Genomic DNA, 14,189 nt, shown 5'->3' on the forward strand with positions numbered 1-14,189 from the left:
AGAGGCTGAGAAATGGTAGTAGCGTAGAAGTTAAGTGTGGTGGAAAGATAGATGGGGGAAGTAAAAGGCTGACTGTGTAACTAGGGGAAATGGTTGAATTAGAAAGTTGGGAGAAACGAGTGATCAACATGTTGGGGGTGCCCAGCAATAGAAATAAAAAGACAGCTAAGTCTAATATTAAGGTCAGAAAGATGGGGCGACAGTAATAGCCATACCATTCTTACATGAATAGAGGGTATACAAAGGAATAATAAAAGAGTCACAGTGTTTGCAAATAGACCTTTAGTTTATCCAAATTCCCACTAAATGTTGATTTAAGGAATATAATTCAAAACTAAGTCTAGCATGGGTATAGATGGAGAGGCAGAATTCTGTGGTGTGGGCTGAAGTTCTCCTCTCTAACACACGCACTGTTACTCTACCAAGTCTCAGGGCCTGGTGAAATCCTGCCCAGCCAGGACTCAGCAGCAAAGCTCAGCATGGAGACAGAAGGGAGGAGCCTGACCCACAGTGTGATGGTGCTACTGTCACAGAGATGTGTCTTCAAAGGGTCCTTTCAAGTGCCAGAGCCACTGTGCTGGGAAGTGACGGAACCTACTTGAGCTATTAGATGATTTTCTGTATCTGTTGGTGGAGACTTATTTTTCTTTCCCAAAATGGAGAAATTATGCTGACATTAATTCTAATATTTTGGAGAATGTGTAATAAAGCCTAGAATGTCATAGATTAATATGTATTTGAAATATATTCAAGAATCTGAGACTGAGATCATAGAATTATCCTAAAATCCTATTACCTAAGCTTGAAGCAAAGACATTTTCTCTACTGATAATTCGACCTTATTTGAAGTTATGCTTTTTTACTTATTTATTCAATTAAACATTATGCAAAAATAAATGTCACAAAATTAAATTGTTACAGTAGAATTAAATTCAATTATAATCAAGTATAATTAAGCAAATATAATTAAGTAAAGATTAGTACTTAATATATAATTAAATGGATAACAGAATCAGAGGATTATGTATTCATTTAAAAAGAAACATAAAAATGATGACAAAACAATGTAATTATCATTCTTTACAATGTTTCTGTAAGTGAATGTAACTTATAGTTAGGTATTTTATAACGGAGAAGTCTAAGAAATTTCATGGATCATTAAGATCAATTCAATTTATGCTCATGGAGAATTTTACTTTTTTTATTCTCTTGTTATGTGGCCTTGGGGTGGGGGTGGGGGCCTGAAATCTAAGCCTTCTTTTACTTATCTGTAGAATGGGAACAATGATACCTTCCTTTAAAAGTAGTCATGATGACATATTGAATGTATATAGCATAAAGTAAGTGCTTGATAATAGGTAGCTATTCTCATTACTCTTATTTCAGAAAAGAAAGCTTTGCATATTTTTTCTCAAGTCTATTTAAACAAGGAAGACCAAACAACCACAGGAAAATTACAGACATTATTCTCAGTGAAAGTACTTACCTAAACTCTGTGCCTCATATTTGATTTTAAATCCTTGCCCTCCATTACTATTATCAGAAATAAACTGAACGAACATTTGATTATCTGAGGTGAACAGAGTGGATGAAGGGCGACTGCCACAAAAATGACCATTTCCTCCATGAGGTCCCATGGGTGGAGAAGAGATGTCAGGTCCATTTTTTAGCTGGAAATACAAATTAAAATTCTATACATTTCTTCATATTAATAAGGATCAAGTACAAAAGTTTATTGACTTATGTTCCAGGAGAGAAATACCATCATTTTGTTTTCTGAATGAAGTCTGAAGAGAAATAATCAGAAAGAGTAGCAAACAAGACCTACCGCCAGGTAATCCCCCTCGTTACAAGAGGAGTCCCCATTTGCAATCTGGAAGGGCTGCTCAAAATGGACAGCGATGGTCAGGCCGCTGGGAACCAGGATGTGCCAAGAGCAGTTGAGGTTGGGAGGGTAGGTCTCCGGGTAGTTGGGGGATGTGATAATGCCTCTGTTTGCATGCAAATATCCACCGCAACCTTCCCAAGAAGAAACAAAGACATTTAATTTTTAAATTGAAAAGTTAAAGAAACCCTTTAAATAACATTAGGCATTTCTATTTTTCTTGAGGATTTTCAAACTTAGGCATTTTCAAACTTAGAAATGTGGTTTTAAAATAACTGAGGCCAAAGTGTGGAAAATGAATAGCACAAGTATATTTTGGGTGCACATTATAGGGTACTTGTTGTTGTTGCCAATATTAAGAAAGGGAAGTAAGCAACAGAAACAAATTGCTTTCATGAAGTTTACTTTCCAGATGAGTAAGACACACAATAAACACATATAATACGTGAGATGGTGTTAAGTTCTGTAAAGAAAAAATGAACAGGGAGAGGGCTAGTGGTACTGTTATTATCTGTGGAAGTTAGAGAAGGCCACGTTGTTGGGGTAACATCTGAGCAGGACCTGAACGAAATTGTGAGATGGTGTTAAGTTCTGTAAAGAAAAATGAACAGGGAGAGGGCTAGTGGTACTGTATTGTCTGTGGAAGTTAGAGAAGGCCATGTTATTGGGGTAACATCTGAGCAGGACCTGAACGAAATGAGAGACTGGGCCTTAGGCTTTGTGAGAGAAAAGCATTCCCGTCCAGAGAACATTTGGTGGAAAAGGCTTGACGTGTTAATGGTAGGTATGTCATGAAAGTCAGTATGCAAGCAGCTGGATGAGAGATCTAAAACGAGCAGGGTAGATCATGCAGGAAACTAAAAAGACTGATTTTTAATCAGAAAAGGAAGACATTGAAGAGTTTCGAGCATCTTCAGGGCATGCTCTGACTTAACTTTTAAAAGAATCACTCTTTCTGCAATATTTAAGCTGTGAGAGGGTAGAGAAAAGCAGCAGCAGGGTGCCCACTAAAGGGGTGCTTTCTTGAGTGTAAGGAGAGATGATAGATGCCTAGACTGGAGGTAGAAATGGTGGGAAGTGGTGAGAATGTAGACATTGTGAGAGTAGAACCATTTTGATCGGCTGATGATTGGGATTTATAGAGTGAGAAAAGATGAATCAAGAATGATGCCAAGCTTTTTGGTTTCAATAGCTAGAAAAAAATATACTTAAAATAAAAAATTGAGAAGAGTGTAGCATGAGAAAATTTGGGAGGGGTGGTGGAAAATAGTGAGGGTCAAGAGTTCAGTTTTCCACATGGCAACTTTATTTATCATGAGCTGTCATACATATGAGATACATGAGAGAGTGAGAGGCTGGGAGTTCAGGAAAGAGAATGGTTGGAGCAGGCAGTAATTTGCCAGTTGTCAGGCACTGAACAGCTTATCAGTGAGTGAGAGCTGCGAGTTCACACAACTAGCTAAATCGCAGAGGTGGGAATTTATCTTCGGTCCGTCTGATTCCAAAGCCCATTCTGTTAAACCACTATGCAGCCTGCCTCCCTTGAGAAAGACAATATATCTTCAATTGCTCTCTACTTTATAAAAGACATAAATATTGAGAGAACATTAATTTTTAAGGTCTAAGTTGGTAATCTACTTTAAAATTATGTTTTTCAGTTAAAAGCATGAGAGCCTTTTGATATTTCATATTCCATGAAATACTTCTTGAACTTTAATCTAGCTTGAATTGAAAGTTATTACTGGACTTCACATTTTGTCAAGATCTGAAAGTCTCAATCACACTGCACTTGATAGCCTGCCATATACTGTGCACATTCTCTAACTCATCAAATCCCTATTTCAAGACCAGCAAACTCTTCCTGTCACCTCCAAATGAATGATTTCGACCAAGGGATTTATGAAGGTATCTTCTATATTGCTTTGACTGGTTATTTCCGGAACTGATGATAACTCTTACTTACTGCTCCTTTGATGTGTTATGACTTTGTGCTGTCTCCGAATTCCAGTCGCAGCTAGGCTGAGATTTTGTTTTCAAGATCTTACTTTTGTGCCTACCGTGGAGGGAAGATACCCCACCCAGATACCCCACCGTGTTGTATAACTTGGCCAGTTTCTTGGATCAGGACTCAGTACCTGACATAAGGACAGCCATGCAGAGGCTGGGCAGAGACCGTGTGCTCTGACTTACAACAAACCTGTGTCCTAGCATGGAAAAATGAGCAGAGTAGATTAGAGTAGGAGCAAGAGATAGGCGAAATGAAGGAGAGACGACTAATAAATTAGGTCACATTACTCTTGTGAAAGGAGGCATTGAAGCCCGCCCTGGTCACACTGAAGTCCGAGGTGAACCGGAGCCACAGGAACTCTCCCGTGGACCGGATGGGTCCCGGGATCTCTCTGCCACAGAGAACCGCCAGCTGCCGGGCCATGTTATTGTCTCCTGGAATCAAGGAAAGGAAACACTGGCATAAAAATATTTCTACAGACTCTCCTCCACCATCACTTGCAACCCAACCAAAGCAGCTCATAATTTTTCTCAGAACATTTCATCCCCAGCACATAATGTGATTCTCAAATAGAAGGGCAGTCCAGGGACTACATCATTCTGGCTCCAGTTTGTAATGATACCACCTGCCTTTTTCTTTACTTTACTCTTTTTGATAAGCACTTCTCTGAAAGTCCCCACTGTCTTTCTAAACTGACTGACAGTTCTTGCTGACATTGAAACTCAAAATCAGAGCGCAGGATTGGGAGTGACTGTGGGCCAGTGCTGATGTGTGCGTTAGACACCGATCTACATGATTCCTATTGCTGAAGGTTTAGTATCTAAAACAGGAAAAAGGACGGTTCTTCAGCCTCAGATCCTATGCTAATGTTATAGAGTCATTTGCCAAGATGTGTGCCTTCGGCTCCAGAGGTGTTTTTAGTTTTTCTTGTTTAACTCTTCATTTGTTAGTTATTTGTTTTGCGGATAAAAGGACATGTGTGTCCATGTGTGGAGGATGAGAAAAAATAGGTTCCGCAAGTGCGCTCCTCCAGAGACTCAATGGAGGCTGAATTCCCTCATGCCCCTTTTCCTTTGGCTTCTCTTGGATAAGTGTCAGTCAAAACAGCTGTGCCAGTCCAAGCTGGAATGGAGCAGAGGAAATTATAACAGACTTGGATTCCTTGGCTGGGAAAACACATTGTATTTTTTCCCAAAGGCAGAGAATTAATGAATGTCAAGCTTATAAAAACAAAAATAGGATATGAGACATGAGGAGAGTTGCCCTTTCACATAACCAGCAAAATGAGTCCTTTTGGACACTGACCACTACCTAAAACTCATTATTAACTACTTCAGTAAACAAGTCATTCTCTGTAATTACAAACGTGATGGCATAGCTATAAATCCAAGCTGCTTGAAAAGGCATTCTTTGGAGGGTTTCTGACTTCTAGAAACTTTTGTATTTTTTGTCGCTTAAAATTTTATCTCTAACTTTTTTTGCATTTATCTTCACTATGCTATTTTGCTACACATTTCACACAAAATTGCTTTTGTTAGCTTATTCTGTAATCATGTGTATTGCCAAATTTTGAAGTTATTATACATTAGTATTTATTTAATATGTGTATATTTTACCTCTCAGGGAGACTGAGGATTTCTTTTCTAAACTTCACCAAGACTGCTGAAGCAATGCTTGTCTGTAAATAACCACTTATTGATGAACTAAAGACTTAGTAGATAGCCCAATAACCACAAGATGGTTTGTCCTCCCCAGGTCTCCATAATAAACACTGCAGTATTTCTAGAGCTTCCCACAGCCTCAGTATATGGATTGCAGCAGGATTGAAACTGATCTTTAGAAGAGACAGACAAGTCAAAGAACAGTAAAGGAAAAGGACTAGCAGGTCATTTGGGGATTCACTCTTCAGCCCAGCGTCATCATTTTAGAGACGTGGAAGCTAAGGCCCCAAGAGTATCAGTAGCTGACCTTTATTGAGCAATTGCTATTACCACTTTGAGTGCTTCATGGGTAATGCTTGATTATATCCCCGCAGTAACACTATTCGGTAGGTGTCACTATTATCCTCATTTTGTAGACAGGAAACAGTCTTAGAGGAGATATATAATTTGTCAAAGGGCATTGAGCATAAAAGCCAACAAGGGTTTGAAACCTTAGCCAATTAACTCTAGATGCCCAAACTATGCTATTAAATGATTTATTTAAGAGCATAAAGAAAGATCTAGGAATAAAAGGATTACTGATTTTGGGTACTTTTTTTTCTTTTCCCTTTTTCTTTCTCCTTCCTCTCTTCCTCCTTCCCTTCCTTCTTTTCTAAACTTTTTTTTTAGGTCTAATGTAGTGTCATGGAGCCTCAGTTTATGGAAATTGTTGGTATGCAGGATTTGTTGGGGCATGGTCTGGAAAAGGCTGATTTAATTTTGAAGCAAGACAAAATGAGTAAGCAGGTGGGAGAGTAACTCAGCTCTCCCAGGAAAGCCCCGGGGCCATTGTGAGGGCCCAGGAATACCCACAGCCATCAGAGGGCCCTGAGGCTATGAAGACTGACCAATGGGCTTTATATATTTGCTTCAAAATGTTCTATGACCTTGCTATTCAGAAGTAAAAATATGGTTGGACAAAGAACAAATAATTGAAGTGAGACTTAAAATTTAATTCTAAAAATTTGTTACCACTGTGCATATGAAAAGAAAAACAGCAATTGACACATAGTAGGCATTCAATAACTATTTCTTGAATGAATAAATAAACAGATGCAGAAAGAATTAACTTATTGGGCATCTAGTCAATCTGTTGGTGAACAAAAAGGAATCTATATGGATAACTCACACAACCAATTAAAAATATTGTCATTGTTATGGCATATACTTCAATTAACGAAGTTCTTTAAAGCAGCTCTATGTCTCTAAGAACACCTTCATTCTATAAAGAGAATATGATGAAAACTCTTTTAGAAATATCTCAAAATAAGTTGAAATTTAAATCAAACTATTCAAATTCTCCACATACCAAAGGCCAGGGTTTTTACAATCATTACCTTTCCTGTTCCTCACAACAACCTCCTGAGTTAGATGTTAGTCTCTTTCACAGACGATAGAACATTCTTGGAGCCATTTAGTAAAGTGTGCAAGGTCACCCGGAAGAAAAGTTATTGGTGGGACAAAATCAATAAAAGTGATTTTTTAAAATAACCATAATTCACCCATTGACACAGGTACCTACTGAAGTTTTTTTTTTTTTTAATTTCCACTGGGTTCTGAATATTTGGAATATGCATGTCAGGATGCACAAATGTTATTGCATGAAAAATTTAAACTTTTAATATCCACGGGAATGCCTTGATATGAGGAAAGATAATAGTTCCTCTGGGCAATGTCCTGACAGCTGATTATTGATAGGAAAAGGGGGGAAAGTTATGATTTATTATGTCATCCTCTTTGTATGATTAATTTGAGTCTTCACTTAGGACCCAACTTCTACAGAAGGAAAATAAAGCACCTTTGCCATTGATTTTTCTCACTGTTTAAACCAAGAGCTTGCACACTAGCAACCTGCGAGCCAAAAGCAGGCACATGTTTGTTTGCCACCCCCCACGCCCCGGCCCCAAATACCCCTGAAGCATTTTTCATTAATTTAACATTTGGGAAATTCAAAGAAAATTCTGTATTTCTCACATCTCCTAAAAAATAAGATCCATAACATTGAGCCTGCACTCCTAATAGCTGCCCCTTCAATTCTGTTCTCTAGTTTAACACTTCACTGGTTAGGTAGGCATTTGAAGTTGCAACATCTACCATGTAGAGAAGTGGTTCTCAAACTTTAGAGGCCATCAGAACCACTGGGGGCAGGGACAGGGGCAGGCAAGTGCGCCACTTCAAATCAAGGGCAAAATGTAAGGAGGTGCTAAAGATGTAAAAAGATAAATAATATTTTAGTGCAGTATTTAAAAATTGACTTTAATGTAAAATGAACAAAACACTAACATTTAAATAAAGGCAGGACCTGACTATGCAGTCTGCCCAGGACTGCCTTACTCTCCTGACCCTAATCTTGGCCCTGCCTGCCGAGCTTCTGAAATCACAGATCTGGGACCCATCCAGAGACTTTATAGTTTAGTAGGTCTGGGATGGGGCTCAGAATTTGCATTTCTAACAAATTCCCAGGTCATGTTGATATTGCTGGGCTGGGGACCACACTGTGGGAAACACTGGCTGGAGGCTATGGCCTCCTTAATCTTCTTGGTGCCGTGCAAATGGTGAAGCACTGTGTGTACAGGTGCATGTCAGCATTATTCATTTCCCTCAACCAATGCATAGCAATACCACGCCTGTGTATAGAGGAAAAGATGAAAAATATTAGCCCTTAATGCTACCCATTCCACCCAGAGATTCAGTAGACAAAGAGGATAAAATATATTGTAGTTACAAATACTTTTCACACTTGGATCTTAAAGTCACAGGTATAAAATATCAAGATTTATTCCCAAAGCCTTTCAACAAGACAGCAGTGCTACCTGGAAACTCAGACTATTAGTTCCTACTTAAACCAAAGGTAGTGTTTCTTCTTCAGAATGTAGTGCTGTCCCTGACATAGTATGTGGATGATTTTACTAAAGACAATTTCATAGTTTCCTTATGTTCTTCAGAAACGGTAGCCGATTCTAGTATTTGATTCCTTCATTGACCTTAATATCTGTGAAATTCCATGCAAACAGATGAAGGTAGTAAACAAGTCTGATTATAATGGAATGTAATTCAACATGCGGTAAGGTAGAAATGTAGAAGCTTTTTGTTTTATTTTGTGTTTTAAAGGTTTCTCACCATCTCGTATCACAAGTTTATCATAGTTGCATGTTCCATGAGATTCGATGTCCAGGGAGAGGATGTTGAGTTCCACTGTGGAGTCAGGGGCCTGGATCAGCCACACACAGTCAGCCCGGTTCCCGTAGTTTTGGGGCCAGCCCGGGGAGAAAAGAAAGGCTGGCACCTCTCCTGTCCTCAGGAACCCACCGCAGGCACCTGCGGAGTGAACAGGAAACGGCTCTGATGACAACACTAGTACTTTCACTGTAAGGTGTCAGTCCTGTGCTGAAATGAAACGGCCAATTAAAACAATTTTCTCAAAACCCATACATATTTATGACACTCACTGATTCAGATAGCTGTGCTTAAAATATTTATTTTTTAAAATAATTTTTGTGTGTGTGAATACTAGTAAACCCACATTGTATTCTACTTTTTCATTGTAATTTTGCCATACAACCCTTTCAGTAATTGTTTATTAAGCATGAAGCAAGTCAATGGAAGACCCTATTATTCTTATTCTTATTTTATTGTTATTCTTATCCTTATTATTTAAGTAGAACTCTGATTCCTATGTACTTTAATCTTTACCTTTTTAGTATAGCTATTCATCATGCAATTTTATCTAGGCAATTTTGAAACAATTTTCAATTTAGTAAACTGAAATACTTATTAAAAAAGCAAATGAGTTTATAACAAGAACAGCCTTCATTATTTTTATTCTGTTTTTTTTAATAACGCCTTTATTGAGCTTTTATTCACACATAAAATTTAGCCTTTTAAAACATACAGTTCAGAGGTTTTTAGTATACTCACAAATTCTGCAACCATCACTGGTGTCTAATTTTAGAACATTTTTACCACTCTGAAAAGAAACGCCATACCCATTACCATTGAGTCTCTATTCTCCACTCCTCCAGCCCACGGAAATCTCCAATCTATTTTCTGTCTCCATTGGTTTGCCTATTCAGGACATTTCATGTAAATATAACCATACCGCCCTAGCTGGTTTGATTCAGTGGATGGAGCATCAGCCTGCGGACCAAAGGGCCCTGGATTCAGTTCCAGGCAAGGGCACATATCTTGGTTGTAGGCTCCTCCCCGGCTTAGGCCCCGGTCAGGGTTCTTGCAGGAGGCAACCAATCGATGTGTTTTTCTCACATCGATATTTCTCTGTCTTTCCCTCTCTCTTCCATTCTCTCTAAAAATCAATGGAAAAAATATCCTCAGGTGAGGATTAACAAAAACAAACAAAAAATAAATATAACCATACAATATGTGGCCTTTTATAACTGGCTTCATTTACTTAACATAACAATTAAACTTCACCAATATTCTAGCCTGTATCAGTACTGCCTTCATTTTAAGGCCAGATAGTAGTATTACACTGTAAGAATATACCCCATTTAGCTTTCCCATTCATCACTTGCTGGACATTGGGGTCGTTTCCCTTTTTACACCATTATGAATAATGTTTCTGTAAATATCCATGTATACATTTTTGTGTAGATGTACATTTTCACTTCTCTTAAGTATATAACTAGGAATGAAATTGCTGGATTAATTGGTGGTAACATTGAATTTCAATTTTTGAGGAACTGCTAAACTGTTTTCCTAAGTGGCTCTACCATTTCGCATTCCCACCAGCAATGCACAGGGTCCCTGCCCGACATGTTTATGTCCTTCAGGTGACCTTAGTCCACATTAGGCTTCTTTACCTTCTATTGCTTTTTTTTTTTTCTGTTTACACCACCTGATTTGTCATTTAATTACTATATTGTTACTTAACTGAAATAATTAATGTTTTATATTTTCCAAATACTGTTAAGCTTCTAGAACAGTGACGGCGAACCTATGACACATGTGTCAGAGGTGACACGCGAACTCATTTTTTTGGTTGATTTTTCTTTGTTAAATGGCATTTAAATATATAAAATAAACATCAAAAATACAAGTCTTGCCCTAGCAGGGTTGGCTCACTGGATAGAGCGTCGGCCTGGGGACTGAAGGGTCCCGGGTTCGATTCCGGTCAAGGGCATGTACCTTGGTTGCAGGCACATCCCCAGTTGGGGGTGTGCAGGAGGCAGCTGGTCGATGATTCTCTCTCATCGATGTTTCTAACTCTCTATCCCTCTCCCTTCCTCTCTGTAAAAAATCAATAAAATATATATATTTAAAAAAATACAAGTCTTTGATTTACTATGGTTTCAAATATCAAAAAATTTCTGTATGTGACACGGCACCAGAATTAAGTTAGGGTTTTTCAAAATGCTGACATGCCGAGCTCAAAAGGTTCGCCATCACTGTTCTAGAAGGTAAAGAACATATCTTGGTTTCATTTCTTAGTCAGTGCATCTATAATAAATCCTCAATAAATAGGTATTGAATATGTATTCTATGTATGCATAAGAAATTCTGATGAGTCAATGTTCAATATATTAATACATTTTAAAATGTTAAGCTCTTTGTCATCTTAACGAAAATCTCACTGTGATCTCATCATGAAAGAATCATTTATACTATTTAGATAACTAGTAAGTTATAAAATTCTCTCACCCTTTTACTTTCTCCTTCCCTTGTTCTTGATTATGAAAAATGAGAATTATTATATTGTATTTACTCATCCACTAAAATTATATGATTTTAAAATGCATGTGTAAGAGGAAAACATTTTTTGTGAATACTAAATTGTATTTGCTGATATAATGCTTTGCATAAGTTAGTAATTCCTAACTTGATATCTGTGGATATGAAAAAGCTTACCTCAAGTGTACTTACAAGAGCTATCCAGACTTACATGAATAGCCCTAAATTACATTTGGCAATCTTGCCAATGGCTTTTTGCTCTAGGATAGATTAATATGTTAAGAAAGAGATTCATATTCAATGTTATGAAGGAGGCAAAAATAATATCTCAGAAGAAAATGCTGAGTCACTAAATAAAAATAAGTATGAGTTATACCTTCAGTAATCTTTGTTAATACAAACTCTCAAGAAATTAGAAGCAAGTAGGTTCTAATCATTTAAGGTCCCTTTATTCCTACAATAACTTCACAGTTTGAATATTCTTCAATGAAATCCTATGATAATGTGTCCCAATAAAATATTTCAAGAACTAAGACTATCCTCCAAGAAGTATATGTTGAATTTCTGCTATGTCAATCCTCAAATCTATAAAAGCCATTCAAAGTTGCTTAAACAAATTTTTAAGGAAAAAGCACAGTCTCCCAAAACACTGCTCAGTGAAGGAACTGAGGATGTCTTAAAAATAGTAAATTAAAAGCTTAAAATGTATGCCAGCCCAGCCAGTGTGGCTCAGTGGCTGAGTGTTGACCTATGAACCAGCAGGCCACAGTTCAATTCCAGGTCAGGGCACATGCCTGGGTTGGCTGCTCAGTTTCTAGGAGGGGGCAGGCAGGAGTCAGCCGATCAATGATTCTCTCTCATCATTGATGTTTCTCTCTCTCTCTCTCTCCCTCTCCCTTCCTCTCTGAAATAAATTAAAACAGGAAAAAGAAAAGAGAAATTCCATTCTTAGCCTATCTGGTTTGACTCAGTGGTAAGAGTGTTGGCACTAAGACTGAAGGTTTTTGGGTTTGATTCCAGTCAATGGCTCATACTTTGGTTGCAGGCTTAATACCTGGCCCCAGTTGGGATGCATGCAGGAGACAACCAGTTGATGTGTCTCTCTCACATCGATGTTTTCTTCCCCTCCTTTCCATTCTCTCTTTAAAAATAATAGGCCAATTGTACCTTGAAACATGAAGGTTCACAACCAGCAAAGGAGAAAGTGAAGCATTTCTGAAGGCAAATTTAAAATGAAATACAGAGGGAAAGCAGTTCTTTTTATTAGTGGATCCTAACTAATGTGTGTGTGTATATGTGTGTGTGTGCATGTTGTATTTGAAAATCAAATTTTCAGAGATCTCTAAGGTGATCTCTAACTATTGTAAGTAGAATATCTTATGGATATTAAACCATTAATTAATATGAAAAATATATGGGAAACTAGCATTTTTAGAAATAAACATACAATTTTTAAAATATATTTTTATTGATTTCAGAGAGGAAGGGAGAAGGAGAGAGAGATAGAAACATCAATGATGAGAATCACTGATTGTCTGCTTCCTGCATGTCCCTTACTGGGGACCGAACCCTCAACCCTGGCATGTGCCCTGACCTGGAATTGAACCGTGACCTCCTGGTTTTTAGGTTAATGTTCAACCACTGAGCCACAGCAGCAGGGCTTATTGTTATTAGATATTTTTTATTGAATTTTAGAGAGCGGGAAAAAGAGAGGGAAAGATAAATAGAAACATGATGTGAGAGCAGACATGATGTGAGCAGAACATTGATCAGCTGGGTCTTGCACGCCGCCAACGGGGATCTAGCCTACAACCCGGGCATGTGCCCTGATGGGAATTGAATCAGCAACCTTTTGGGCATGAGATGACACCTAACCCACCGAGCCACACCAACCAGGGCAAAAATACAATTTTTACATGTCTATGAAATTAAAAGATCACCTGGACATATGGAAGGAGGTTTGCGGACTGTATTTATTCTTCTTACTCATTTGCATATATTTGGCCCTATTATGTTAGAACCCTTTGAAATACTGGCCTACACATATCATCCCCTAATAAGAATTTCATTTGTTACCAAACACACCTGTAGCAATGGTAGGTAAGGGTCCGACAGCAGCATCCACTGCAAACCACTCTAGAAGGAATCCTTTCCCTGAGACTGAAGAGTCAGAAGAAAACTGAAATGTCAAAGAACTTCCTGTGGAGCTAAAAGAGTCAGTCTGAGCACCACAGTACGTTCCAATGGGGCGAGAATGAATGCCAGCGCCATCATAAATCTGCAGGTAAAACACAGATAGTAGGACAATGAATTAAGGCAATTACCTCTATTTTTCTTCATTAAAAAAATTAAAAGGGTGTATTATGTTATAATTTATCATAATGGAAAAATAAGCGAGTAAACATCTGTTTTAAAATAAAAAATGCCATTAAATATGTAACATAATTACAATAATTTAATGTTTTAAAATTATTTATATCTTCCCTGCTGAATTATACTAATAAATATATTCTATGTGATATAGCTCCTTGTATGATACAGTAAAATATGGTGGTGGAGAGTAGAAACCAAGAGAGGTGTGCAAAACTAGCAGTTATTGAATGTGCTTTGGGGCCTCAAAGGAAATTAGAGAGAAAGAAAATTAAAAAAAAACAAGAAAGAGGAAAGGTTTAATGAGAGAAAGTGACGAGATATTCTAAAGGAATTCCTATCTCCACAGAAGTAAAGATGCAGAATTAATAACAACAAAAGAATTGTAGCTTGCAACTGCTCAGCACACCTTCAAAGCACTCAATAAATCTTTTTCATTTGGTTTAAAAATATTGAGTACCTATTTAGAGACACATTTTATGCTAGCTCCCAAACACGCAGCATGGAGCACACTTTCTCTTTATTGCACATGTGATGG

General features: G+C 37.8%; 1 protein-coding gene across 1 annotated transcript in view; it reads right to left on the bottom strand.

Moving 5' to 3' along the window:
• CUBN (cubilin) overlaps positions 1-14,189 on the bottom strand; it is a gene marked incomplete at its 5' end in the record, with an annotated part of 224,139 nt that overhangs the window by 102,279 nt on the left and 107,671 nt on the right. The window contains 5 exons of the mRNA XM_006766043.2: positions 1,483-1,670; positions 1,829-2,019; positions 4,181-4,327; positions 8,714-8,911; positions 13,367-13,559. Coding sequence (XP_006766106.1) covers positions 1,483-1,670; positions 1,829-2,019; positions 4,181-4,327; positions 8,714-8,911; positions 13,367-13,559 — 917 coding nt within the window. The remainder of the gene's footprint in view (positions 1-1,482; positions 1,671-1,828; positions 2,020-4,180; positions 4,328-8,713; positions 8,912-13,366; positions 13,560-14,189) is intronic.

This window comes from Myotis davidii, unplaced genomic scaffold (assembly GCF_000327345.1).
Source record: "Myotis davidii unplaced genomic scaffold, ASM32734v1 scaffold1120, whole genome shotgun sequence".
NCBI lineage: Eukaryota > Metazoa > Chordata > Mammalia > Chiroptera > Vespertilionidae > Myotis > Myotis davidii.